Source organism: Acinonyx jubatus, chromosome C1 (assembly GCF_027475565.1).
Source record: "Acinonyx jubatus isolate Ajub_Pintada_27869175 chromosome C1, VMU_Ajub_asm_v1.0, whole genome shotgun sequence".
NCBI classification, from domain to species: Eukaryota; Metazoa; Chordata; class Mammalia; order Carnivora; family Felidae; genus Acinonyx; species Acinonyx jubatus.
Genome location: NC_069381.1, coordinates 14,230,988 through 14,258,675, shown reverse-complemented (window position 1 = coordinate 14,258,675; position 27,688 = coordinate 14,230,988). Strand labels below are relative to the sequence as shown.

General features: G+C 51.6%; 1 protein-coding gene and 1 long non-coding RNA gene across 6 annotated transcripts in view; one reads left to right on the top strand and one right to left on the bottom strand.

The window, feature by feature from the left end:
* The window catches only part of TMCO4 (transmembrane and coiled-coil domains 4), an 85,858-nt gene that overhangs the window by 5,738 nt on the left and 52,432 nt on the right, over positions 1 to 27,688 (top strand). For all 5 annotated transcript variants that reach the window (XM_053208149.1, XM_027060227.2, XM_027060229.2 and 2 more), the window contains exons 2-5: positions 51 to 228; positions 6,380 to 6,554; positions 7,297 to 7,324; positions 22,332 to 22,464. In XM_053208149.1, the coding sequence (XP_053064124.1) occupies positions 59 to 228; positions 6,380 to 6,554; positions 7,297 to 7,324; positions 22,332 to 22,464 (506 nt within the window). In that variant the 5' untranslated portion in view covers positions 51 to 58. The remainder of the gene's footprint in view (positions 1 to 50; positions 229 to 6,379; positions 6,555 to 7,296; positions 7,325 to 22,331; positions 22,465 to 27,688) is intronic.
* Positions 2,115 to 10,622, bottom strand: LOC128312792 (uncharacterized). Its single transcript, XR_008292529.1, has 3 exons — positions 8,300 to 10,622; positions 5,818 to 6,584; positions 2,115 to 2,356 (listed from the first exon to the last, which is right to left on the bottom strand). It is a non-coding gene; the product is annotated as an uncharacterized LOC128312792 (long non-coding RNA).

The window sequence follows — 27,688 nt, the reverse complement described above, 5'->3', positions numbered from 1 at the left end:
CCCTCACCCCCGTTTGCGTTTTTCACTGAGATTTTTTTTTTTTCCTGCAGGGCTGGAAATGGCCACGTGCAACAGTTCAAGTGAGGGGCTGCCTCCGGTGGCCGAGCCAGCCGTGGAGGGGGAGCCTCATCTGCCCGTGGGCCGGGAGCTGGCTGAGGCCAACCGCTTTGCCTATGCCGCCCTCTGTGGCATCTCCCTGTCCCAGCTATTTCCAGAACCTGAGCAAAGGTGAGTGCCTTTGTCCTTACAGAGGAAATGTCATGCTTCCTTGGGGAGGCAGTTACTGACAGCCAAGCCACCTGCCGGGTATTACTGGCAAAGAGGAGAAAGTCATTGCCCTTGCCTTGAAGGAGCTCACAGTCTAGAGGATTAGATAGCCTTCCTTCAGTACTCACTCATTCATACCTTCACCAGGCATTTTCTGGGCACCTACTTTGTGCCAGGCATGATTTGGAGTACATGGAAGGAATACGCAAATGAGATGGACAAGGCCAATGCTGTCCCTGCCCATAAACGGGACACAGCCTAATGGAGAAAAGATGCTTATTCATGCATGCAGCGTGCCTTCGTTGAGCACCTACTCTGTGCTGGGTGTCGTGCTAGGCCCTGTGGAGAAAACAAGCAAGGCCTGGCTCCTATCCTCTAGGGGCTTACGGTCTGGGATGGGGGAAGACACCCAATAACTGACTACCATTATACTAGACAGATGGGGTAAGTGCCCGGGTGAGTTCAAACCAGGTGTCATAGGAACAAAAGATTGATGGGTTTAATGACAACATTAGTATCTGTTGTTGCTGGCATCTAGGACAGATGTGTTTCAATCACACATTTGGAGTCAGAATAGCAGAGCTGTGAAAAGCCTCCAAGCCTTTGAGGGTTCTTGGGGAAGAGAGTTTAGAGGCAAGACGAGGGGACGTAGGGAGGCAGACGGAGTGGTCCAGGGCCTGGAGCCTGCTTTGGATTCTGTGTCTCCCCAGGGCTGTGACCAGGGGGTAGGCGTGGGGGGGGGGGGGCGGCGCGCACAGGTAAGACTTTCCTTGGGGAGAATGGAGTTGACTCAGGGACAGGTTGGATGCTGTGGATGGGGCAGGGGGAGGAGCTGTCTATGGCCCCAAAGTTCGAGGTGGAGGGTGGGGCTAGATGGACAGAAATACCATCACCGAGAGGGGAAGCGACAGATGAGGGCAGGAAATGACAGGAGATTTTTTGCATCTGTAGTATTTTCAGGACTTCCTCCCCAAAGGTCCCCTGTGAGTAAACTTCCCCATGCTTTAGGTCTTAGCTGGGTTTTTATTTGTTTTGTTTGTTTTTTATCTTCATCCGTCCCGCTGAATACTTGAGCACAGCCCTCTACTTGGGGGGCACCTCTGGGACCCTCCCCACACCCTAGACCAGGGTGTTTCTCCAGCCACATGTTCAGCGACCCAGCCCTGCGACCACCACGCTCTTCCCATACCCACCACCCCTCCAGTTTGGGCTCTTGGAGGGCGGGGGCTGCCCGGTTCACCTGTAAGTCCCCAGAGCCTCCCGTACAGCTTGGTGTAGCTGACAAGCCAGTACATAGTGGGTAGAACTTTGTGTACTTTGTTCACATCAGCAGATGTTCATGGGGCGCCCGGGTGGCTCAGTCAGTTAAGCATCCAACTTTGGCTTAGATCAGGATCTCTCAGTTCGTGAGTTCAAGCCCCGTATCGGGCTCTGTGCTGACAGCTCGGAGCCTGGAGCCTGCTTCGGACTCTGTGTCTCCTCTCTCTGCCCCTCTCCTGCTCGTGCTCTGTCTCTTTCTCTCTCAAAAATAAATAAACACTTAAAAGAAAAAGTTAGGGGCGCCTAGGTGGTTCAGTCAACTGAGCGTCCGACTTCGGCTCAGGTCATGATCTCATGGTTCGTGGGCTCAAGCCCCACATTGGGCTCTGTGCTGACCGCTCAGAGCCTGGAGCCTGCTTCCGATTCTGTCTCCTTCTCTCTCTGCCCCTCCCCTGCTATACTCTGTCTCTCTTTCAAAAATGAATAAACATTTAAAAAAATTTTAATAAATAAAATAATGTTTAAAAATTTTTTTAAATTAAAAAAATTTTTAATTAAAAAGACATTTGTTTTAAAATTTTTACAAACCCCACAAATGTTCATGAGCCTGCACTGTGTGCCAGGCCTGTGCTGGGCACCACCTAGGATGGCACATGGAGAAGTGAGTTATCCTGTGTGCCCCCAGCCCCCCAAACACACACACATCCAGGTACCACTTTAAGCACACATGCTCTTGCCTGGCCAGAAGCACTTGCCCTGGGGTATTTCCTTTCTGAAAGTTTACGATCTAGTTGTCAGTTCATTCCACGAGATCTCTGTTTTCTTAGGCCTAAAACACATTTTATTTAATTTTTTTTTTAATTTTTTTTTTTAACATTTTATTTATTTTTGAGACTGGGAGAGACAGAGCATGAACGGGGGAGGGTCAGAAAGAGAGGGAGACACAGACTGAAACACGCTCCAGGCTCTGAGCTGTCAGCACAGAGCCCGTCGCGGGGCTCGAACTCACGGACCGTGAGATCATGACCTGAGCCGAAGTCGGCCGCTTAACCGACTGAGCCACCCAGGCGCCCCTAAAACACATTTTAAAAATGACTTTAGTCATTTTACAACACAGATATACTTGTTGATTTCAGTAATCTTTTTCCTTTTAATTTTATTTATTTATTTTGAGTGAGAGAGAGAGAGAGAGCACCCAAGCAGGTGAGGGGCAGACAGAAGGAGAGACAGAATCTCAGGCAGGCTCTGAGCCATCAGCACAGAGCCCCACTCGGGGCTTGAGCTCAGGAATCATGAGATCATGACTTGAGCCGAGATCAAAAGTCAGGTGCCCAACCAACTGAGGCACCCGAGGTGCCCCAGTTTCAGTAATCTTTAGAAAAACACTCTGGATTTTTTTGTCACGTGGGACATAAAAGCAAGCCTTTTTAATGTATTTATTATCTGAGCCATAAACGTCACAGATAATATTCCCTAAAATTAACTCTGTTTATTAAGCATGGAGAAATTAATGGGGTAGAGTAGGGAACTACAAACGTTTTCTGTAGAGGACCAGGTATTTTAGGCTTGCGAGCCACGTAGCTGCTGTGGCCGTCACTCAATTTTGCTGCCATAGCCTGGTAGGAGCCAGGAACAACATGTAAAGGATAAGTGTGGCTGTGTTCCAATAAAACTTCATTTACAAGAGCAGGGCCAGCTTTGGCCCACGTGGGTAGTTTGCCGGCCCCTGGTGCTGGAGCTTTGGACTCATCGTGAGAAACGCTGGATTCCTGTTGAGGCTTTGTCTCGATATGGCATTGAACCTCTGCAGCCCACGTGCTCCATCCGTGGGGAAGGGGGGGAGGGGGTGGTGCAGGATGCAAGGGGACGTTTGATGCACCTGCCCAGCCAGTGCCCAGAGCTTGGTGAGTGCCCGGGAATATAATCCCTGGAGAGGGGCAGTCTCTGCGGTGGTGAAACACGGCCCCTGGTGTCATGGAGATGGGGGGTTTGAACCCTAGAGCTGTCATGTCACCTCTCTGGGTCTAGGTTTCCTGATCTCTGGACTGGAGTAAAAATAACACGTCCATCCCTGGTGACGTATGGTGAGAAGTAAATGAGTCGGTGTGTAGAAGGTGCTTACCTAGCGCAGGGACTGACAGATAGTTGCTCTGTGATTGTCTTTTGTGATCACGGTTGCTGCTGATATCACACATTTCGATAAACCAACAACCACATTAGAAGTGATTACCAAAACCCCGCTGATCTAAACGCTGTTTGTTGTTTAATCAATGGCTGTGCTGTCGCTTTACGACCATATTTATTCATTTGTTCCTTTAAAGAAACACACGCATAGCGCTTTATACGGGCCAGCTCTTGTTCTGAGCACAAGGCCAAATGTTAACTTACTTAATCCGACCGGCCACCCTGTGAAATGGGTTTCGTCATTATCGCCACCATTCTATAGACCAAGAAACTGAGGCACACGGAGGTTGAGTAACTGGTCCAAGATGACACAGCCAGTGACAGAGCTGAGATTTGAACCAGAGGCTGTGCTCTCTACGCCTCCACTCTTATTAGGAGATGCTTGTCTATATCCAAGACTTTCTTGTTGGACACAGGGCCAGGCCCTGCTTAGTTTACTCCGAAGGAATGTTTAGTTCACTACGTCGTTTCCTGCCTCCATACACACCCATGTAACCACCCCCGAGGTTATCCCAGTAGATTGCAGTGGGGTAAATTGTAATTGTAGTAGCAATAGCTAGCATTTATTGAAGGGTTATCAGGTGCCAGGCCCTATTACGATGTCACTTAATCTTTCTATCCAATCTCTGAGGCACATCCGCATTTTATAGCAGAGGAAAATGAAGCTAAGAGAAGTGAAGTAAGGACATGAACCCAGCCACTGAGGGAGCCAGGACTCCCCGGGCACCGGACTTCAGAGCCTGACTCTGAAACCTATTCTCCGCTGCCTCCCTTGGCCACGTTATAAGCAAAGCAGTGAGGCCAGCTGACATGACTTGAGGATCTCCTACATGCCAGGCCCTGCTCTGGATGCTTCGTATGTATCGTCTCATTGAGTCCTCAAACAACTTAATGAAGTTGGTCTCAGGGCGCCTGGATGGCTCAGTCGGTTGAGCGTCCGACTTCGGCTCAAGTCATGATCTCTCAGTCCATGAGTTCAAGCCCCCCGTCAGGCTCCGTGCTGACAGCTCAGAGCCTGGAGCCTGCTTTGGATTCTGGGTCTCCCTCTCTCTCTGCCCCTCCCCCACACTCTCTCTCTCTCTCTCTCACTCTCTCTCTCTGTCACACACACACACACACACACACACACACACACAAAATAAATAAACATTAAACACATTTGAAGTTGGTCTCTTAAGCCCATTTGCAGATAGGGAAACTGGGGCAAGAGGAGGTCAGTTTACTTGGCACGGTGCCACATTACCCAGATGTCCCTTCGGGAATGGCCTCCTCTCGCCGCTGCTGAGACAGGGCTGCCCGTACGGCCGGGGCTGCCTCGGCTGAGGAGAGCCGTCTTGCCCACGCTTCTGCCCCCTTCCTGGGCAGCCCTCTTCCAGTGATGGCCTGATGGGGCAGGCGTGGAAAGGCCCCACTGGGGGCAGCCCTGAAGGGTCTCCCATCTCCCTGCAGGGTTGGCTGAGGCTTCTGTTGAGGCTGCAGTGCAGCTCGGCCTGGCGGCCAGTCTTGCTTCCTGGAGACTGAACCATAACACTGTCAGGCCAGGGTTGTAGCTGGCCCGCAGCGACCTCTCCACTGGGCTTGGGCACTGGCGGCTCTAGGGAGGGGGTGGGTGGGCTGCCTGGGATCCATGGGGGCCCCCCCCCAAGGTTGCCCACACCACCAGGGAGCTCAATTTGTTTTGGGGAGACCTGATTCCACCCTGGCCCCATCAGAACCCAGGGTGCAGAAGCCAGCATTGAGGAGCCCCAGGGTAGTGTGGTCGAGGCAGGCTGGGACGTGGGTTTGCAGAGAGACTTGGCCTCGAGGCCTCAGCCTTTTTTTTCTGGACTGGTGGACTCACCTCCTAATTGACCCCCTGCTCCAGGGGCCCCCCATCCCCCCACCTAGTTCACCACGGTCACTGCGAGGAACGTTGGTGGCTTTGAAGCAAAGCCTGATGTGGACTCTGTCCCAGTCTCCCAAACGCTGTGTGCCTCCCACAGCTCAGGGGTCCCTTTCCTCCTGGAGTCCTCCAGGGGCCCATCACCTGCCCAGGGACTCCTGTGGGACTAAAGCAAACGACGGCCATGGGCACCGTGGGGGGAAAGACTCTTCCTGTGCGCTTACCTGCTCCTGCAGTGGCCGACTTCTTTCCTGAAAGCATGTCCTCAGTGATTTCTGACAGCAGCAAATCAGATCACCTGTAGGATGCCTTTTCTAGCAGCTTCTAGCAGCTGCCCCTCACCTCTGCAGGTGGGTCTGGGCACTGCCTCTCTGGACACACGGGGCTCCATTCCTGCCTCTGGCCTGGCCTGTGGCAGGGCACGAGGGTGTGCGAGTCACGTACATGTCTGTGAGCTTCTCCCCTGAGGCGGGGGTGCCTTGTTCCTCTGATTCCTCAATCCCCCGGCACAGGCCGGGCGCAGGGCACCGGTCAGTAACTGCTCATTACCCTCCTTCCTGTGGCTCATCAGCTGCTTTGGTGAAAGTTCTGGTGGGGGAAGAAGCTAAGATCCACATCACCTGAAATTAAGTTTCTGGCTCTCTGTCTCCTTCCGTGGGTCACGGTCACCATGGTTTTTGTACAAGCTGCTGTTCACACCCATGAACGCATCTCACCCGAACTTCCCCGTGGCCTCATGAGACGTGTTCTGGGAGCCCTGGGATCTAAGCCATGTCTGTCTTACAGCTCCTTCTGCACGGAGTTTGTGGCGGGCCTGGTGAAGTGGCTGGAGTTGCCTGGAGCCGTCTTGCCAACCATGACCGCTTTTGCCAACGGCCTGGGAGGCGAAGGAGCAGACGTGTTTGCTGCCATTTTATTGAAGGACCCCATCTTGAAGGACGACCCATTGGTGATCATTCAGGTACACCCACCACCCGGGCGGTGCAGCTGGCTGCTGGGGAAAGAACAAATGATTTCCTTTCAGAGTCAGCCTAGAAATCGCTTCTAGTGGGGTGGGGTCATTGAAAGCTAAAACAGTTCGTCGTAATATCACAGGATGATGATCAGAGCTAATAGTAAGTTACCATTACTGAATATTTACCATGGCTTTAATTTAATACTTAAACAGTGCTTTATTATGTGCTAGCACCTTACAAATATTAGTCCATTTAATTCTGCAAGCCACTTTATGAGTTAGATTGCATGATCATCCCCATTTTATAAATGGGAAAACTGAGGCCCCGAGAGGTTAAGTAACTTGTTCAGGGTCATGCAGCTTGACAGGTGGCTCAGCCGGGACTTGAACCTTGGCAGTCTGACCCCAGAGTCCAGGCTCCTGAGTGCTAAGCTGTGGTGCCTCTTTTCGGAAGCAGGAGCTCTGCTCTGTGCCCTTGGGTGCGTGACTCAACCTGCTCAGGGTGCAGTTACAGCAGGCAGCTTATGACGCGGGCTGTTGTCGAATCAGTAGGTTTCCCTCCTTGAAAGTCTTACCCATTTCTTTCTTTATTTTCCTACCTGTGTGGCTGGCTCACCACTAGAACACAGGGCAGAGATATTTTGTCGGTCTCGTTCCCCCACTTGGTAAAAGTCAGTAAGTGCTGTTCAAACAAGCAGGCTAGTTACATATCGAACGTATTGCTAATTCCTGTCCCCTTTTCCCCCAGGACCTTCTGAGCTTCTCCCTCCAGGATGGTGAGTTGATTTTCTAAGTTCTGTGTATTTGGGGTGCTCATCTCCACCCTTGGCCAGGAAAGCCAGTGACAGGTGTTGCGACCTGTGGACCTACCCCCCTGCCCCCACCATGGTCTTTTGGTGCAGGGAAGGAGAGGGACCCTTGTGTAATGGGGGAGCCAGTAAGCACTTCGTTTGTGCCAGACATTGTGGGTGCTCGATAGTTATTTCTCAAGGCCCCATAGTTTTACCTCCTAAGTAGCTCTTGGGTCTGGTTCCTTCGCTGTCTCCACCTGCCATCCCAGCCCCAGCCACCATTGCCCCTTCCTGGCATCCTCACTGGTCTTCCTGCCTCCATTCCAGTCAGCACTTTGTTCTCACGCTGCAACTCAGTGATCTTTCCAGATGCACGTGGGACCACGCGCGGCTCCCTCTGCCCTCAGGAGCGTGGCCCCCAGCCTACCCCGCCTCATCTCTCAGCACACCTGTCCCCCCTCTCCACAGCAGCCTCCCCAAGCGCCTGTGCTTCCTGCACCGTGGACTTTGCACATGCCCTTCCCTGCTCCTCTTATCCAGTTACTCCTACCTTGCCCTCAACCCTCCACTCAGGCATCTATTCCCTGAGGCAGCCTCTGCCCCCACCCCCTCACCCCCACCCCCCGTCTGGGATGCTCCTCCCAGCACCACGTGGCCACAGCTGCAGTTGAATGGTTACGTGATTCTTTGCAGACTTCTCCTCCGGACCATAAGTGCCAGGCAGGCAGAACCACATCTGGTTTCCTTCACCACGTATTTCTAGTACCTAACATAGCACCTGGAACATAGTACATGCTCAGTAGCTATCTGTTGAATGAATTGATGAGATAGAGCTTACTGCCCCGTTTTGTGGATGAGGAAGTCGGCTCAGAGAGGTTAAGTGATTTACCCAAAGCTGCACAGCAAGTGGCAGTGTGGGATTCTACCTGCTTTCTTTCCTGGGGCTGTCAGACAAATTACTATAAACTGGGCAGCTTGAAGCTGCAGAAATGTATTCTCGCACAGCTCTGGAGGCCCGAATTCTGAAAGCAAGGTGTCAGGCAGGGTCTTGTTCCCTCTGAAGGCTGTTGGGGAGACTCCTTCTTGCCTCTTTCAGATTCTGCTAGCTCCCAGTGTTCCTCCGCCTGTGGCCGTATCTCTCTGGTCTCTGCCTTCATTGTCCTGTGGCTTTCTCCTCCCTTTGCTCTCCTCTCCTCGCCTCCTGTAAGGACATTGTACAGGGTGTCCTCATCTGGAGATCTTTAACGTAATTATATCTGCAAAGATCCTTTTTCCAAATAAGGTCACGTCCCCAGGTGTCAGGGCGTGGATGTATCTTTTGGGGTCACCATTCAACCCCCTGCAGCACCCCAGGGTGCTCTCCATCAAACGCCTGGGCTGCCTCGTGAGCAGCCCCCTGCCCCCGTAGCTCCGCATCAGATTCTCCCCACCACCTCCTCTCTGCCCGGGCTCCCCTGTTACTGTGTGTGCGGCTTCTTCTGTTCCCTGAGCTGGCAAGGGGTTTTGGCACAAAGACCTCCGATGTTTATTCTGACGGCAAGCAGGGAGGAGGAACAGAGAATGACCGGTGAAATCCCAACAACCTCCAGACCGTCACATGGGGCAAAATTTTGCTGGAAAAATTACAGAAAATTACATTAAAAAGGTACCCAGGGAAAGTGGCACCAACTTCCCGTTGGAGCCCTGGCTCGTGGGGAGTGGAGGGTGGGAGGAGGAAGAAGAATGGAATCACGACAACAGCATGTGCAGGAACACGGGAGGAAAGAGCACACGGGAGAAGGTCACTGGGGGCAGGAGCCCAGCGGGCAGGGCTTTGAGCCACCGTGGCGGCTGAGCTGGGGAAGACAGCAGGGTGCATTTCCCCTGGGCAGACTTTAGGAGGCGTCCCCACCGGCCAGGCGTGAGGAAACGTGGCCTCAGCAAGGGCAGCCGAGATTCTGGGGTGAAGGGCTGCCCCAGGAGTCATTCTGATGGAGAGACAGCAGAATGGCTGACGGACCAGACAGAGGGAATGCAGGAGAGCGACCAGGAGTGACGTCTCGTCTCTGGAATTCTGTTGCCCGGTGCCGGTTGCCTGCGTGTTCAGATCCAGCTGGGGAATCCTGGTGTGTGTCTTAAGTGACGCTTTCAGGCACAGTGGCGGTCAGGGACCCTAAGAGAGTAGGGAGCCTCCACAAGCCCGACGCGGCAGGTCACAGAAGCTGGTTTCTCACACACGCTTGCAACTAAAGCTTTGTTCAGCGCGAGGTCCGTGGGGATGGCAGAGCACAGAGGTCACCCTACCTTGGGGCTTCTTATTAGGAGACGAATACATGTTTCTTTCGTATTTTTTTTTAAAAAGAAAGAGCCTTAAGTCCCTGCTCTTCACAGTGTGGTCCGTGGACCAGCAGCGTCAGCATCCGGGAACTTAGGTGGAAGGCCACCCTTGGGCACCACCCAGGCCTACTGAACCAGAATCTGTGCATTGACAGGATCCCAGGGGGTTCCTTTATAGTCTGAGAAGCGCAGCTCTAAGGCTCAAAACCCAGAGTATATTTTTTGGTCCTCCTGTATCCAGACAAAATATTTTCACTCCGTATCTCAGAGCCGAATCGGGCCCCAAGGGTGATTTGCTGAGCCCCTGGTCTCGGACACGTGTGGCATTAAGTAATACTCCTCTGTTTGCTGGCGAGGCTTGCCCCAGGAAGTGGCACAAGTGGTCTGAGAACGTTGCTCAGTCATATCACTGCTTTTGGGTTTTTGGTTTGTTTTTTTTTTTTTAACAGAAGTAAGGGAGGGATAATGATGTCTGATTCTCCTGGGTGCTCGCAGAGGAAAGGATTGGAGTTTGCACGGAGGTCTGAGACCCAAGTGGCTAGAGAGCACAGACACTCTCACGTTATAATCCTGTAATGACTAAGCCACCAGCCGAGCATTCACTGAGTGTCTACTGTTGCTGAGGGCTGTGCAGCACCCCTCCCCCCGGGTGGGGGGGTGGGGCATGGTTGAGGCTGTTGCTTCCATTTTGTAGGTCTGAGACACATGGTCAAGGTCATCTTGGATGAGCCTCTCATTTTTCCAAGTGGAGAGATTAAGGCCCAGAGAGGGGAAGAGGCTTTCCCAGGGACACACAGCACCAGAGGCAGACTAGGAGTCAGACCCAGGTCTCTGGCCTCCCGGACCAGCACTTTGTCCCACTGCCTTACCACTGGGTGGGAGGAGAAGCTGTCCCAGTGCTCCTGCATTTGCCTCAGTTTCTCCCTTACCTGGAGAGCCGTGTTCATCCCACCCCGCTTCCTGCCCCCCACCTGCAAACCACAAACCCTCCCGAGCACCCTCGAGCAGTTAGAACACAACTTACCCCTTCTGCTATGGGTGACCTTGGCCACAAGGTTTTGTTCTTGCAGAACAGTTGGGGTGGGTTTAAAACTGCGTGTCTTATGTCACCACCCGGTACGTCCCAGGGGCGTTCTCTGAGCTACATTGAGCCCAGCACTGCCTTTTAGATTCTTTTGACAGTAAGCACCACTTGGCACCTGGCCCTTTTCACACATTGTTGCGTTTCACCCTCACAGCCACCTTTACTGCAGGCACCCCGCCCACTTTGCAGATGAGCAAACCTCAGCTCAGAGTAACTGAGTAACTGGCCTAAGCCGGTGAGTGACAGAGCTCGACTTTCTAAAACGAGTACTGCTAACCAAAACCTTAGCAGATTTTACCCCCAAGGGTTGGGATATCCAGAGGCGTCCCCACGGAATGTCATAGAACCCCGTATCTGAATAATACGAGTCCCCGATCACATCGGGAGGCCTTTGGCTTATCTGATGGCCTCACCAAGTGCCTGCAGACATGAACAAGAGTAGCTTCAGCAACACACTGGGACCCAGTGGGGGCAGGTGCTGGGGTTTCAAAGGTCTACAGAGGTCAGAGGTGGGACCCTGAAACCATCTAGACTGCCATCTCATCATATAGATGGGGAAATGAGGCCCAGAGGTGGGACTGGCTTGCCAGTAGTTGTCACGGCTAACTCTTTATCCATATTCATGAAGAAACAGGGACCAAGAAGTGGGGGCATTTCGGGAGTCAGCCTGCCTGGGTGTTAAAATTCAGGTTGTACTTTGGCAAGTAACTGAACGTCTCTGTGCCTCAGTTTCCTAAGGTGTCAAATGAGAATAAGAGTAGTCTTTACAAGGTGGTGGTAAGGATTCAGTGAGAAACACATGCCAAGTGCTGTGAACAGGGCTGGCCATCAATGCCACTCACATGTGGTGGGGGTTAGAGGTAAATGGCAAAGCCCTGGAAATCAGGAAAGCTGGATACTTACCCTGTCCCTGAGACGCCCTCGTTGTGTGACCTTGATCAAGCCACTTAGCCTCTCTGAACTGCAATATCAAATAAAAATAAGGGGCAACAGCCAGATGCTCCTTAAAAACAACAAACAAACAAACAAAAACTGTCTTTGGTTCTAAGAACACAGTTAGGGATCTTGGAAGGAGAAGATCAGGGTCATTGTTGGCCCATTTTTTTAGGTACTTACTTCCCCCATAAACTCCACGAGGGCAGGGCCCTGGTCTGGCTTGTTCACCATTGCATCCCAACATCTACCATACTGATGGGCACGTAGTAGGCATATAGTAATTATTAGACGGATAGATGGAAGGATGGATGGATAGAAGGATGGACAGAAGAATGGATGGATGGATGGATGGATGGATGGGAGGAAGAACAAGTGGACAGGTGGACAGAAGGGTGAATGGATGAATCAATGAATGGATAAATGGAAAGATGGATGGATGGATGGATGGATGGATGGATGGATGGATGGATGGGTGGATGGCCTTCCTTTAGAGAATGAGCTTGGATATTAGCAAGGTGGTTTGTCTGAACTTGAGGGTTAAACCATCTTCTTCTACAGAGATTAATACAATAGGAAGAGGCTTTCTGTGCCCCTAGGTTTTTCTCTGGGTGTGAGGTGGGGTGATTAGTCATGGAATCAGCCCAGAAATTCAGTGTGAAAGACGGCATTTCTCAGAACTTCCTGGAAGTTTGACCTTTACTGACAGTACTGGGATCTTCGTCACCAGACGGTGCCATCTTGGCAGCTGGGTGGACTTGTGTGTGCGCTAATCATGTTCTCTTCATCCACTAACAACCCACCACACTCTTTCCCCACACAACTGAAAAAAACGAGTCTTCTCTATGTGAAGGTTCCACTGAATCCAAACTGATAGCTCTCAGCCAGGTTCCTCAAGCTCAGCACTATTGGCATTTGGGACTGGATCATTCTTTGTTCTGGGGTCGTCCATGCACTGTAGGACGTTGAGCAGCGTCCCTGGCCTCCACTCACTAGATGCTAGTAGCCCTTCCTGGGTTGTGACAACCAAAAATGTCTGCAAAGTTGCCAAATGTCGTCTGGGGAGCAAAAATGTCCCTGGTTGAGAACCAGTGCTCTAGGACCCAGAATTTGCCCCTCTCAGGTGGGGCCCGTTTATGTACAGCTGGTAGTCTTTATAAGTTATCCTAGTTGCTCTCCTAGGTTCTGCACGTGGACTGGGAATTGCTACACAGTATATAATCCTCAGGTCAACTGCTGAGGAAGGCAATATTACCCCCACTGACCGGGGAGGCAATCAGGCTCAGGAGGTTAAATGAGTAGCCCAGGGTTACATTTCAAAGGAAGTTTCGAAATTCCATTTAAGGCAAAGTGAGTGTCACCGTGAGCTCTGCGCTGGTGGCCAGGAAACTTCACCTGAATCGTGGGGTTTGCCCTCTGTACTCTGAATCCAAAGATAGCATCGACTCCAGGCTATGGGACTGGACGTCCAGGCAGTCTTCGCACAGACTTGATTCTACTTTGTGATGTCTTTATTACTGAGTTGCAAACCCTCCCTCCCTGATGAATCAGAGAAGACTGAGGTGTTGGTGTCTTGGCGTGGTGAAATTGCAAACACCATCACCTGATTGCTGAGTGTTTTTGTCTGGAACTTGAGATTCATGCAACCTGTTATCAGTATCAAAAACCGGTCCAAACACCGGCAGGTAAGAACTGAGCACCCACTGTGTGCGCCTGGTCCTGTGCGAGGCCCTGAGAGTAATTCTCATAGCTGATACTCCTTGAGGGCCCACTGTGTGCACACCCTGAGCTAAGTCTTTATGCTAATTCATTAAACGCCACAGTGATCCTAATGCGCAGATGCTATTACAGTTTCCATTTTACAAAAGAAGAAACTGTGGCCCACAGAGGGAAATAACCTGCCTAAGGTCACACAGCTGCAAAGCGGTGGGGCCAGGGTTCAGACACAGGCAGCGTGGTTCTAGAGTCTGCTCTTAGCTCCTGCTGTGCTTCCCACGTAGGTAGAAATTGATTAAAAAATCCTCTTCCTTGTAGCTGACTTTGAGGAGATTTGACAAGGTCAGAATTGAGAGGGGGTACCCCGGGTGGCAGGAAGAGCAAGAAGGTGGAGCTGAAGGACCATGACCTTGAAGTAGCCTTGTCACCACCCTCATGCCTTTAATTGTCCCCCTGAAATAAGCCGTGGACGGAAAAGGCAGGCGTCATACCTGGAACAATCTGAGCTCAGTTCCTGCCCTGTGAGGGGGGGGCCGTCCTAAAGGTCGCATCCCTCCATCTGTGTTCTGCGTCGCAAAGTGAAGACGCTAGGCAGACAGAAAAGCTTAAACCCAGGGCCTAGTGGTAGGCAGCGTGGGACGGGGTTGGAGTAAGGCGTAGATTCTTTATATGCAAAAAAAGTTCACTTAGTGTAAAAATGGGGATACATTGTCTCGAAGTTTCTAAAAGTCGGTGAGTTGAGGGGCGCCTGGGTGGCTCAGTCGGTTGAGTGACTTCGGCTCAGGTCACGATCTCGCGGTCTGTGGGTTCGAGCCCCGTGTCGGGCTCCGTGCTGACAGCTCAGAGCCTGGAGCCTGTTTCGGATTCTGTGTCTCCCTCTGTCTCTGACCCTCCCCTGTTCATGCTCTGTCTCTCTCTGTCTCAAAAATAAATACACGTTAAAAAAAATTTTTTTAAGTTGGTCAGTTGAGGGGATGCTGGCACAGCAGGCTGGGTGACAGTTGTACGTGTACAGGCTGAGATGTGTGTCCTCAGACCCTCGGGAGAGGAGTGAACAAGCCCCCGGCCTGCCTAACACAGTGCACGGTGTGGACACTAGCAGGGTAGTACCTCCTGTCCTGACTTCTTAGCAGGGGTCTTCGCGTAAGAAGTTCTGTCTTTCTCTGTCTCTCCCAGAAATAAATTAAAAAAAGAAAAAAGAAAACGTGGGGAGGGCAGCCTTGTTATTACAAGACCTGGGGTGCAGCCGGCATTTTGCACCGCGCTCCAGAGATGCTGTTTGGCCTCTGGTGCCCAGGACAGCGCTGGACAATGACGTGCAAAATGCAGTAGCTTCTCTCTTGAGAGATGCTGGGGGAGGAAGGAGCCCAGAAGGGCGGGTTCTGGCCCCTGGCTCTGTCATGAACACCCTGGGTGACTTCGGACACGCCCCTTGCTCTTCCTCGGCCAGAGGGACCAGCTGGGCACCAAGGGGTTCCGCAGTACATGGTTGTGTGTCTGAGGTGGGTGAGGGGGGCTGGCACGCTCCTGCCCCCTGGTGGCAGAGCTGAGATCCCTAGGTTCCCCACACCAGCCCGTCACTACCCACCCACCCCCCCCCGCCCCCCGCCCCCCGCCCCCGCTCCCGCTCCCTTTCCCACTGACCACCAACCACACCAAGATTATCTAAAGAACAGGGTGATTTGTCACCTTTACATGTGCTTGTGGACCATGGCCTAGGGCCATGCGTGGAATTGTGTGCACACGCTACATACCCCTGAACACGGAACACGGAAAATAGGATTTGCCGCTGACCTCATGGGATTGCCCTAGAACCCCCAAACTCACTCCGTAGTAGATTTGCCTTTAAAAGACAGCCACAGAGGGGCGCCTGGGTGGCTCAGTTGGTGAGGCATCCAACCTCGGCTCAGGTCATGATCTCGTGGTTTGTGAGTTTGAGCCCCACATCGGGCTCAGTGCTGACAGCTCAGCGCCTGGAGCCTGCCTCAGATCCTGTGTCTCCCTCTCTCTCTGTCCCTCCCCTGTTAATGCTCTCTCTCTCCAAAAATGAATAAACATTAAAAAAAAAAAAAAAAAGACAGCCACAGTGGAATGAACAGAAACGTTGGCATCAGATAAGCCCCGCATCGTTATCCAGGCTCCATCTCTCTCTCAGATGAGTGACTTAGAAAGTTTCCCTGCTTCTGGGCTTCCCTCTTGTACAAAGCTGAGCATCATCATTCCAAGCTCCTAAGACCGTTGGGAGGGCGGCCAATCACACGTGCAAGCTCCTGGGGTGGTGATACCTGGCACTTTAGTAGGGGTGCCGTGGACAACGATTTTCCTTCCCGCCCAGGTAGCACAAGGGGCCATCTTGGTCATGCCCCTGCCTCTGGGCATCAGGGTGCCCAGACCTTCTCAGACCAGGACGCCCCCTACTGTGTTTCTCATAGTGGGGACCACCCGCTCCAGGATCGCCTGAGGAGCTTGTTAAAGGTGCAGATTCCTGAGCCCCATGCCAGACCTGCACGTGGGGCCTGGGAATGTGAATTTTCACCAGCTCCCCTGTGACCTCCCATTGTGGGTCTCAAGACCGCACGTCACCACATCTGGATTCACATGCTCACTGACTTGGAGATTCCCGTCTCCTGAGGTCCCGAGAGGTGGGGGTGCAGAGGCTGCCCTGGGGCTGCTCCAAGCCCATCTGACCTTGGACTTTTGCAGGTTCCTCCCAGAGAGGGTAGGGGGACGGTGGTGGTGGGGACAGGTACCCTGGGGCTGACCCTTAGATCTCTGAGCTGGAAGGGACCTCAGGAGACCAGCTTCTCTGGCCTTAGTCCTTTGGGTGGGTTTCCAGAAGTGCCAGCCCAGGCGCTGGACTGGGACAGGAGCAGCCGGGGCGGTCGTAGGGTCCCACTGCCCACTGCCAGGCAGGCTGGGGAAGATCAAAGCCTGACACAGATTCGAGGGGAGGCCAGGAGGGAGGAGCGGAAGCCAAAAGCCATGTGTCAGCTTGGGAGGTGCGTCAAGACCGTGTTTTGCTGTCTCAGCTGTGGCTCCTGTGTTCTGGGCCAGGACAAGGGCACAGCCTCTGCAGCCAGACCGCCCGCTTCACCACTCACCAGCTGGGCGACCCGGGGCAAGCGACCAAGCTCTCTGTGCCTCTGTTTCCTCTTTGATTAAATGGAGATACCATAGCAGCTGCCTCCTGTAGTGGCTGTGAGGGTTCAGGGAATCAGTGCATGTGGAGGGCAGCACCAACTGTGGTTTCGAGTGAGCAGTGCATACGTGAGGCTTCCAGTATGAATATGATTATTAACCGCAGGGTGTTTCTGCCAGAAGGGGATACGAATCTCTTCCAGCATAATTATCCTCCCCTATTTTGGACCTCTCCCAACTGAGATCCGTTCGTTCGCTCGTTCGTTCATTCCTACAAATACTCCATTCTTCACTCTTACAAAGATAATTACACATCTGCTTGGTTTTAGGCACAGAGCTAGGTGCTAGGAATGTACAATGAATTTGTAGCTTATTTCCTAGAAGGAGAGACAAAAACGATAGACTAGGAGGCAAATTGAAAAGTTTTAGGGGCGCCGGGTGGCTTAGTCGGTGAGCGTCCAACTCTTGATCTCAGCTCACGTCATGATCTCACGGTTTGTGGGTTTGGGCCCCGTGTCAGGCTCCATGCTGACAGTGTGGAGCCTGCTTGGGATTCTCTCTCTGTCTCCACCCCTCCCACACTTGCATGCGCTCTCTTTCTCTCAAACTAAATGCACATTAAAAAATAAATAGGGGCGCCTGGGTGGCTTGGTCGGTTAAGAGTCCAACTTCGGCTCAGGTCATGATCTCACGGTCCGTGAGTTCAAGCCCCGCGTCGGGCTCTGTGCTGACCGCTCAGAGCCTGGAGCCTGTTTCAGATTCTGTGTCTCCCTCTCTCTCTGCCCCATCCCCACTCATGCTCTGTCTCTGTCTCAAAAATAAATAAATGTTAAAAAAAATTTTTTTAAATAAATAATAAATAGACAGGGGGTACCTGAGTGGCTCAGTTGGTTAAGCCTCCAACTCTTGATTTCAGCTCAGGTCATGATCTCACGGTTCGTGGGTTCGAACCCCATGCCTGGCTCTGCATTGATGGTGTGGAGCCTGCTTGGGATTCTCTCTCTCTCTCCCTCTCTCTCTGCTCCCACATCTCTCAAAATAAATAAATAAACTTAAAAATGAAAAGATAAATAAATAAAACTAAAAATTTAGCTTTAAATGGTGATAAGAAAATACCTCCTGATAAAGGGATAGAAAGCAGTAGAGTCAGGGAGGACTTCTCAGAGGAGGCAACACTTAAGGAAGGAACTGAGTGATAAACAGGTCCAAGAGAGAGTATGCTAGGCGCTGTGAAGACTTTGACATTCGAGAGTAATTCATCACTGTAAGAGATGACCCTACCCACAGGAGGAGAGAGGCCTTACCCAGTAAAGCCGCTGTCTCCTTGTCTCCTGGGGAAGCAGGACTCAGATGGTCCTGGAAATAGGGAATAAGTCTCGGCTGGAGGTAGGAAGCAGAAAAGAGTGGGCATGTCAGAGAGTCCTGGCAGACAAGGGAGAGCTTCAGTTAGTTAATGAGCCAACACGTCTTACTAATTGCCGAGCATCGTCCAGGGCACTGGGAGACAAGGAACAAACACAAGGTTTCTGCCCTCGTGGGCCTGACTCTCTGGTGGGGAGAGCCGGACAATAACTCTATCCACGGATCCAACAGTGGTGGGAACCGGGGGTGGGGACAGCATGACCAGAAGTGGGCTGCTGTACTTTAGAGGCTGATGGCTTCTCTAAGGAGGTGATATTTGCAACCCGAGTGATGAGAAGGGACCAGCCTGGCAGAGCTCCGGGAGAGGAGCTTTCGAGTTAGAAAAGCAAGCGCAAAGGCCCTGGGGTGGGAAAGAGCTTGCCTTCCTGTTGGGCCAGATACTGGTGCATGACACAGGAATCAGTGGAAAGTGATGCGGGAGAGGGAGGGTGGCTAGGGGCCAGCTAACGTACAGCCTTGCGGACCAGGGGAGGAAGTGTGGATTTTATTCTGAGTGCACTGGGAGAATTTTTAGTTGGGGAGAGCGCAATCTGCCGTATGACTTTGCCCTTCTGGCTGCTGTGTGGCAAGTATAGTGCTGGCAAGAGTGAAAGATGAGTACCTGCGTGATGGCTGGTAGTTGAAGAGGGAAGGCGGTCACAGGGGCAGTGGCAGGCGGCGGTGGTGGGAATCGGGTGCCAGGGTCAGACTCAGGATAGATTGTGGAGGTGCAGCTGATGGCACTGGTGGGACTGGATGTCGGGGTAGGGCAACAAGAAAAACCAGGAACAAGGCCCAGGCATTTGACCTGAGCTCCACAGCAGGAGAGTCGGGCCCTTGGGCAGTGAACTCAGGCCACCCGGCAAGTTGGCCGCAGAGACCAGAAAACCCCAGTGTCAAGGTTGCCGGAGGCTCCTGCCTCTCCCCAACTGCCCACCACCTGCCTTGAAAGAACCTCAGCCCCAAATCCTGCAGCCTGGCCCCCAGTGACCCTTACAGGAGGCTGACGTTCCAGAACCCCATGCCTGAGAATATCTTGGGAGGTTAATCTCCTGTGCATCTGGTAACATATATTGCAGAAGCTGAATCACTGCTGGCTTAACCAGTGGAGTATGAATTAGCAGGTAATTATGGTTGCCGGCCATTAATCCCCATGGCCAAGGCTGGCCGAATTTCCACAGCTCGACTATCACCTGGGTGCAGTTGTCTTTGATCCTTTGAGAAAGTGAGGAGCTCCTGTGTGAGGCTTTAACTGACCTAGTGATCCCAAGCCACGACGTGTCTGTTCCCCAGCACGTACACAGTTGCTTGTCTAAGGAGGCAGTCCAGGACAGCAGGGCAAAGGCTACTGGATCGTGGCTCGCTCTGAGTGCCCTAGTGCACGGAAGGAGCCGGTCTATTCCACAGAAGCTGAAACTTCAGGACTTTGGGGGGGGCTATGTCATGTTGAAGGCTAGCCACTACTACTTTAGTATAATGCGATTGCCCACACTGCGGACACCCAGCGCAGGAGTCTAATTCCGTGACATTCATCAGGGGCCACTCGTGGACCAGGAGTCCTCTCCTCAAAACTTTGTGAGGTGACTCTCACCACTTCCGTTTTCCACCTGAATGAGGACGTGCTATTTGCCCAGGGTTAGACACACAGAGAGGGTCCCTACCCAGATCTGTCAAGTTGCTCATTGAACATTTATTCTTTGTGGCAAGCACTATGCTGAGGACTAAAGATAGAGCAGTGATTACCCTTATAACATGTATATTTCGGGAGGAGAGACAAACAAGTAAATGAATGTATGAGACAGTAGGAAGCTCTGTGCGGAACGAAATGCAGGGAAAAGGAATGGAGAGTGCTGGAGGGATGGTCAGGAAGGCCTCTCTGGGCACGAGGATTTAAACAGAGACCTGAGGGCCGCCCGGGTGGCTCAGTCGGTTAAGCGTCCGACTTCCTCTCAGGTCATGATCTCACGGTTTGTGGGGTCCGAGCCCCGCACTGTGTGCTGACAGCTCAGAGCCTGGAACCTGCTTCAGATTCTGTGTCTCCCTCTCTCTCTACCTTTCTCCAACTCGTGCTTGCTCACTCTCTCTCTCTCTCTCTCAAAAATAAACATTAAAAAATAAACAGAAACCTGAATAGGGAGACGCCCCACATGAAGATCTAAGGAATGAGCCTTTTTAGGTAGTGGAAACAGCAAGTGCACAGGCCCTGAAGCAAGAACATTCTAGAAGGCAAGGTCAGGGACTTTGACCAGGGGGTCTCATAGGTCAAGTTAGGGTTTGGATTTGGTTCTGTCATGACCAATTTCTTCATTATCACCAAAGAAAAAAGAAAGCAGAGTGAGACCCCTGACTGGAGTCCCATCTCCAGTCATGGAGTTGTTTCTGGGTTGGGGAAGAATCAAGGAGGGCAAGTGGGAGACTGAGGGAGGGAGACCCGAGAGCAGAGTCAGGAGTAACAGCAGCTCTGTGCCTCCGACTCCCGGCCCCCAGGCCAGTGGTCCTCAAATCTGGCTGTGTACCTGCAGGGACAGGCCCCGGGGGCCTGTCCCACCACTATGGAACCAGAATCTCTTGGTGGGGGGGAGTGGCACTCAGGGGTCTGAGTAACACCCCTCTGGTCCCCACCAGAGTCTGGAGCCAGTTGGGTGAGGCAGAGGGGAGCCCCAGTGTCAGCGGATGACCGGAGACTATGGTGGCAGTTTGGGGACTTGAGGTGCTGACATGCCTCACCCCGAGGCGCCTTGCTGCCCCGCTAAGCTCACCATGTGGGAGAGCGGCCAGGTTCTCTACAGAGAACAGGGACCACCAGACTGTCCTGGTCGAAAAGGCCGCCCTCCCAATGGAATGGGGTGGGGGCGGGGGAGAAGCAGAGAAAGGACACATTAGAGCTGCTTTTGGATAAACTAAGGGTCCCGGGCCCTTGGGCTGTGAGGATGAAGGAGGAGGATGGGTGTATTCCCGGTCTCGTTTGGGTGGCTGAGCCGTGTCACTCTCTGACATGGGGCACCCTCAGGTCCCCCACTCTGCACTAACCAGATACTAATGCATTCTTACAAGCTTCTGGGCTATAATAAATAGAGCTTGGACAGACCACCTTTGGTCGCTTAATTTTTCCAATTAGAAAATTAACCCAAGCTCATTATGGATAATTTTGGAAAGATGGGAAAAAAATCCTATTTGGTCTATTTCTCTCCCTTTTTCCTATGCAGTGTTTTTTTTTTCCCCCTTAGTTGGGCCCTGATGCCATATTATCAAGAAATCTCTCCATTTAAAAATTTCTTTCATGACATAAGCATTTTTTGCAGATTTACAAACTTCTTAGGAATCTTTTTTTTTTTTTTTAATGGCTTATTCTCCACAGGGTGGACATGCTGTGGTTTACCTGTCTAACCCCCTGATGTTAGAAGTCTCCAGATTGTTATCACTCTCACCTTATAAAGTAGGGCCTTCACTTACTGTTTTCTACATCTGGGATTGTTTTCTTAAGATTTAGAGTTTCAGAGGGGCATCTGGGTGGCTCAGCCTGTTGAACGTCTGACTTCGGCCCAGGTCATGATCATGTTCGTGGTTCGAGCCCCGCATTGGGCTCTGTGCTGACAGCTCAGAGCCTGGAGTCTGCTTCAGATTCTGTGTCTCTCCCTCTCTCTCTGCCCCTTCCCCCCCTCATGCTCTGTCTCTGTCTCTATCTCTATCTCTCTCTGTCTCTCTCTCAAAAATAAACACTTAAAAAAAAGATTTAGGGTTTCAGAAATGGAATTCCTGGGCCAATGGGGATGCACACCTCCTCCCCCCCACTTTTTGTTAATTGCGGCAAAATACACGTAACATATACTTCAGTATTTTACCCACTTTTAACTGTACGGTTCAGTAGCATTCCCCAATTCGCCGTGTTGTGCTCCCACCACCGTCCATCCATCTCCAGAGCTCTTTTCATCCTGCAAAACTGAAAGTCTGTCCCCATCAGCACTGACTCCCCTTGTCCCCTCTCCTAGCCCCCGGCCGCCATTCTCCTTTCTGTCTCTACGATTTTGGGGGTGTGCACTGTGCTCAGCTTTTGATCCATATTGTCAAATTGCTGCCCTCGGCGGTTAAAATCAACACACACTCCCAGCAGCGATGTCCTCGAGCACCTACCTGTTTTCACCACCTTCTTCACAGCTCTGGGGTTGGAAAGAACTCATCTTTGCTTATTCGACTGGTGAAAAAGACCATCTTGCTCCCGATCAGTGGTTTTCATTGTTGCACACTATTCCGCCTGGGAGTCTGTCCTGTGGTTTAACGGACCGCTTCCCTGGGGTTGTGCATGTAGGATGTTTCTAGGGTGTGGGTTTTATCCGTTACACCGCTGTTAATGTCGCTGTGCTTAAAGGCCAAACTGATTCTCTGCCCTTGTGTCTCTCTTTCGAGGGTGTTATGATGCACGGGCCCGAGTCCTCATTTGCCACATGACCTCCCTCTTCCGAGTGCCCGTGGGGGAGCTGGATCTCCTTGAAGAGACGTTCCTTGAGAGCCTGAAGGAAACCAAAGAGGAGGAATCTGAGTAAGGGAGCCCTGTGACCCTAGCTCCACTTGCCAGGAATCAGGAACTTGCACTTTTCAGATAACAGAGGTTCCCCTTCTGTCCCCATGACCCCATTAAGAGATGGTCCGTTGAAGTGGAAGGAGCACTGGACCGAGAGTCCCAGTGCAGCCCTGACTTGCTGTGTGGCCTTACCAAGTCACTTCCCCTCTCGGGGGCCCCAGTCCTCAATTGTAGGAAATGGGGATTGAATGGATTATTCCTGAGGCCTGTGAGTGTATAACTTTAACACTGATGGCCCCAATATCCCGCTCCGCCTCAGGCTCTCATGACATCTTGTCCATGGGCCGGAGTGGCCTAGATTAAAATCCTACCTCTGACACCCAGCTGCTTTTTGACCTTGGGCAGGTGCTCTCCCCGCCCCCCCCCCCCCCGCCCCCAGCGTCTCTAAACCACACTGTTCTTATCTGTAGAATGGGTGTAAGGATAGAGTCTTCCCAGGGTCACTGTGAAAAACGAATGGGATCACGTAGAGGGCTTGGCCTGGGGCTGGCACAGAGCAAGTGCTCAGTAGATATGAGGCCTTCCCTTCCCCCACGGCCGCCTATACCTACCAGCTGCAGAGCGACTTTGCTATCTTTGTGTGGTCAGGAGTGTGCAGAGGGAAAGTATCCTGGTGACTTGGCCAGAGCTCAGCTCCTTGTGGAACACCTCACGCAGGATCTGATCCCAGAGCAATAAAGCCAATCCCAGTCACAGCCTAATTGCAGGCTCCTTGAACCAGGCACGTCTTCCAGCGTCCTTTTGGTCTGGGCCGCCATGGCTATCTTTGAGCAGCCGGGTTGAGCCAGTTCAACCCCACTGGGAAGTTAGCTTTGAAGCCAGGTTCAGGGCTGGAGCTGCCCTCCTGCCAGGAAGGGGTTGGTTCCTTGAGAAAGGGGGAAACTGGATCTGTTGAAATAACCTGAAAACCGGCTTGTTTTGACTCCCAGAGCTGGGTCAGTAAAGAAACACCCGGAGCCAGGCCAATTCCCATAATCACAAGCACCGCCCAGATTCTTTGGATGTATCGCCCACACACGCACACACATACACACACATGCACATACACACCTTGAGATGAAGGGAGAGCTATTTGTTTTTGTTAGCTATTTGTTTGGAAATCTTATCATCCGAAAAAACGTATTGTCCAGAGGATTTGTTCTGATAATATTAGTAATGCCGGATCAGGGACCCTGTGAAACAAGTTCTAATATGGCCACTTCTCAGCATGTGACATTGGGGAAATTATTTAACTTCTCTGGGCTTCAGTTTGCTTCTCTGCAAAATGGGGATAATAATAGCACCCTCCTTCTAGGTCTCTCGTAGGGCTCAAATGAGTTCATACACGTGCTCTGAGCAGGCTTCGCATGGAGTAAATAGTTGATAAACATCATCATTTGCTGTAGTACAGTCATCATTGCTGATATTCCCTTTCCTCAAAAAATACTCCACGTGTGTAATTTTTTTAATTCCAATTTGGGGACCGTAGAGACCTCTCAGGTTCTACCTGTGGGCTCTGGAAGGGTCTGAGACCCAGAGGAAGCTAACAACTGTTGGGCCAGGAGACCTAGTCTCGGCCTAGTCTCAGCATGATTCTGTTAAGTGTCTGTGTGGCCCTGGGCATGTGGCTTTCCCTCTCTGGTCAACAGCACCAGTTTTTTTTTCACCTATACAAGTACAGGATCAAATTTTGTGCAGGTTTCTTTTAGCTCCAAGGTTTGCATTTCTGCAAGGTGAGCTTATCACTCGACACCCTGAGGCGATCCTTTGCTACTCTAGTTCAGGTGTAAGGTACCACATTGCTGTTCTCAGGTCCCCGTCTGAGCCCTGAGGCCATCCAGGCTTCCCCCACAGGCTTGGTGACCTCCCTTCTCTGTGCCTCATTTCCTTCACCTCCTACATGGGGGTAATGGCAGTATCCCCGTCATAGGGCTGTTGCAAGGATTAAACGGCTACATATCAAAAACTTGGAACAGTGCCCTAGCACATAGTAGGTGCCCGTAAATGTTGGCTGCTGTGCTGCTGGAGGCTGATACTGATCACATCAGAATGACATGGTCAACATCTAACTTTCACTGAACCCTTAGTAGATGCGGGACAAGATGGGCACACAAGCCCCTGAGGGTTTCGCAGAAGAAGAAACAGAAGGTCAGAGGGCTGACTGCCTCACCCGAGGTTGCACCACTGGCCAGTGGCGCCCTCAGACTCAACTACCATATCCCTCTGAACGGCCCTTAGTACATCCCTCACCTCATGGTTGACAAGCCCCATTTCCTTCCTTCCTTCTGAAAAAAAGCAGTAAAGATAATTCTTAATGGGGTTTTCTGAGTGTTTACTAGGAAAGTGTCTCCAGACCTCCCAGAAATATACTCACTGTCTATGAACTGGAGAAGGTGATCAAAAAAGAAAACAAGAAGAAGGTGGTGGTGATGGTGATAAGGGTAAGAACCACCCTGTCATGGGAGAGGAGATAGCCGTGGGCGACATTTATTTGTGGATCCGTGAGACGGGCGGTGTGGGTGTCTTGCCCTTCACTATGGCTTCAGCCTCTGGCCTGGGAAGGCCCACATGCAACGCCAACTCAAGGTCATTTCTAGCATCCTGAGGCATGAATGTGGCCAGGACCATAGGTAGGATGGCAGAGATTGGCCTGGTATCTAACCCGTAGGCAGTCAGTGATGGGGACAGGGTTCCATTTGGATTTAGTGTTGTGATCTGAATTCCCACTTCCTAATATAGGAAGCATTGTAGACGTAACTCCGAGCCAACATTGTGGTGCTTTAGATGTTGAAATTCACACAATGGAATTAATTGCAGGGGTAAAATGCTGTGATAATTAAGGATGATTGGGAAAGCTATTCATTTTACGTACAAAACAGTTATTAACGTTTGAGGACTTAAATAAGGAGATTAGTTCAGGTAAACATTGGAGAGGGAATTAGCTGAATAACTCTGGGGAAAATACTGTATTCTCTTTGATCCAGCAAATTTTTATGAACATTCCAACAATAATACAAAGCTGAATACTAGAGATTAGAGTGTATCATCCATCTAATCTTTGTAAAATTGATTTGATTGTACCAGCACTCATACATTGAAATAAAACAGCTTCAAGAACCACATTTACTTTTTAGTTATTTTATTCCCTTTAGGCTCTGGGTTTCCCCTTCCATAAACTCAGCTAAAAGGGAAGATTATCTAGTATCATGGATGTGCAGATGTCACTGCAGGAACAATGTAGGAGCAGAAATTTATGCAATTTTATAACATTCCAGATTTGTCCGAATATCTCAGAAGTTTTATTATTGATGGTGATCGGCCTATTCTCTGCCTGAATATTTAGCCAAAATGCCGTGCTGGCTTTGTAGATGTGGGCAGTGATCGGGGGGATAGATACTGCAGCAATATGTTTACGTCCAGTCCTTGTTGGAGTGATTAGGTTCTGCTCGAGAAAGGTGTTTTCTGAGCACCTTCCAGGTCCCAAGCCCTGGACAAGCTGCTGAGGGCGGCGAGCAAGAAAGGTCCTATCTGTGCAATCCTCCAACTCAAGATACAGCGGGTCCCTGGACGGCTTGTTCCAGGTCCAGCTTTCCCACCGTCCTGCCCAGAGCTTCTGGCCCAGGAAGTGGTGCCTTTTTTCCTTTTAACGTTTATTTATTTTTAAGAGAGAGAGAAAGAATATGTGCAAGCAGGAGAGGGGCAGAGAGGGGGGGACAGTGCTGATTGCAGACAGCCCGATGCGGGGTTCGAGCTCACGAACTCATGAACCGTGCGATCATGCCCTGAGCCGAAGTGCCATGCTTAAAGCCACCCAGGCGCCCCCCCCTCCCCCCCTGGGTGCTTTTAACAGCTACCCTGGGGGCTTGTGATGCAGTTGAGACAAAGCCCCACCCTTTGAAAAACAATGGTCTAGAATTCCATGTTGAGGACAGAGGGTTAGGGGCCCCAGAGTCAGGGCTCAGGCAGGCTTCCTGGAGGAGGAATGACGTCATCTTGAATGGTGACTAATGTTTAGCCAGTCAAAGGAAGGTGAGAAGGTGAAACCGTGGAGGTCCCAGGAGCACAGGGACTGAGGCGTAGGCAGTGTGTTTTTGGAGGGCAGAGTGTGAGAAAGTAATGAGCAGTGAAGCTGGAAAGGAGGCAGGGGCCAGGTGTCATGTCGGAAAGGTGACGCTGCCCTCAAGGCAGAGGGAGGACACAGGGAGGGAGGGAGGCAGACAGTCGGGGTTATACTGTATATATCACTATGGTGGTGCTGTCCATATCCCCCCATCGCCAGTCCCTAAGGGAGAAAATTGAGGCTCAGAAGCATTGGCTGACCCAGAGAGATCATGGCAGAGCTGGGCTCAAATACCTCTGCCCCAAACTTCCAGACTGTTTCCCAGCCCGAGTTGGTTAAACGAGATGCCGCTGATTCACAGACCCAGCCACTTGTCCCAGTGCGCGATCTTATTGCACGTCCTCAGCAGCTTGCATTTCACCTCAGACCTTGAACTCTGCCGAAAGCAGCTCATTCCCAGTCTTCCTGTTTGCCTGGAATGGTGCTAGCAATTAAGGGCCAAAGTGTATCTCCAGCCTTGTGTGTGGAATAAGTTGTAGTAATAAAAGGAATGATAATAACAGCAAACATACCGACCCATTACAATATGCCAGCCACTGGATGTGGATGGTCTCACTTAACCTCATGACGCCCCCAGGGATTAAGTGCTATTATTATCCCCACTTGGGTGAGGCAAGTCAGACTGGTGCTTAGTCACACAGTTAGTAAGTGGCTCTCCCATCGGGATGGACTGGGTTTTGCTGCAGTAACAAATGACCGCCCCATCTCAATGGCTTACAGCAGCAAAGCTGTGGGTCCTGTTTCCCAGTACTTGTCCACTGCACACCCCGGTGGCTTTAGTCCACACTGTCTGGGGTGACAGAGTGACTTCCATCTGGAACGTTGCTGATTCAGGGCAGAGCAGGATACTCATCTGACTGACTCTTAAGGATTGTGCCACAAGTGATACACCTCCCTCCTGCCTACGTTTCAGTGGCTGAAGTGGGTCACGGGGCCCCTCAGTTCCACAGGGCAAGGATGTCATCTTTCTGCGGGGAGGGCCAGTGCAGGCAGGGAGAATCAAACCTGGTGCTCCAGTACCACACCGCAGAGGTCAGAGTCAAGTTCACAGGGTCGAATTCTGATGTCAGAACCCACACTCTG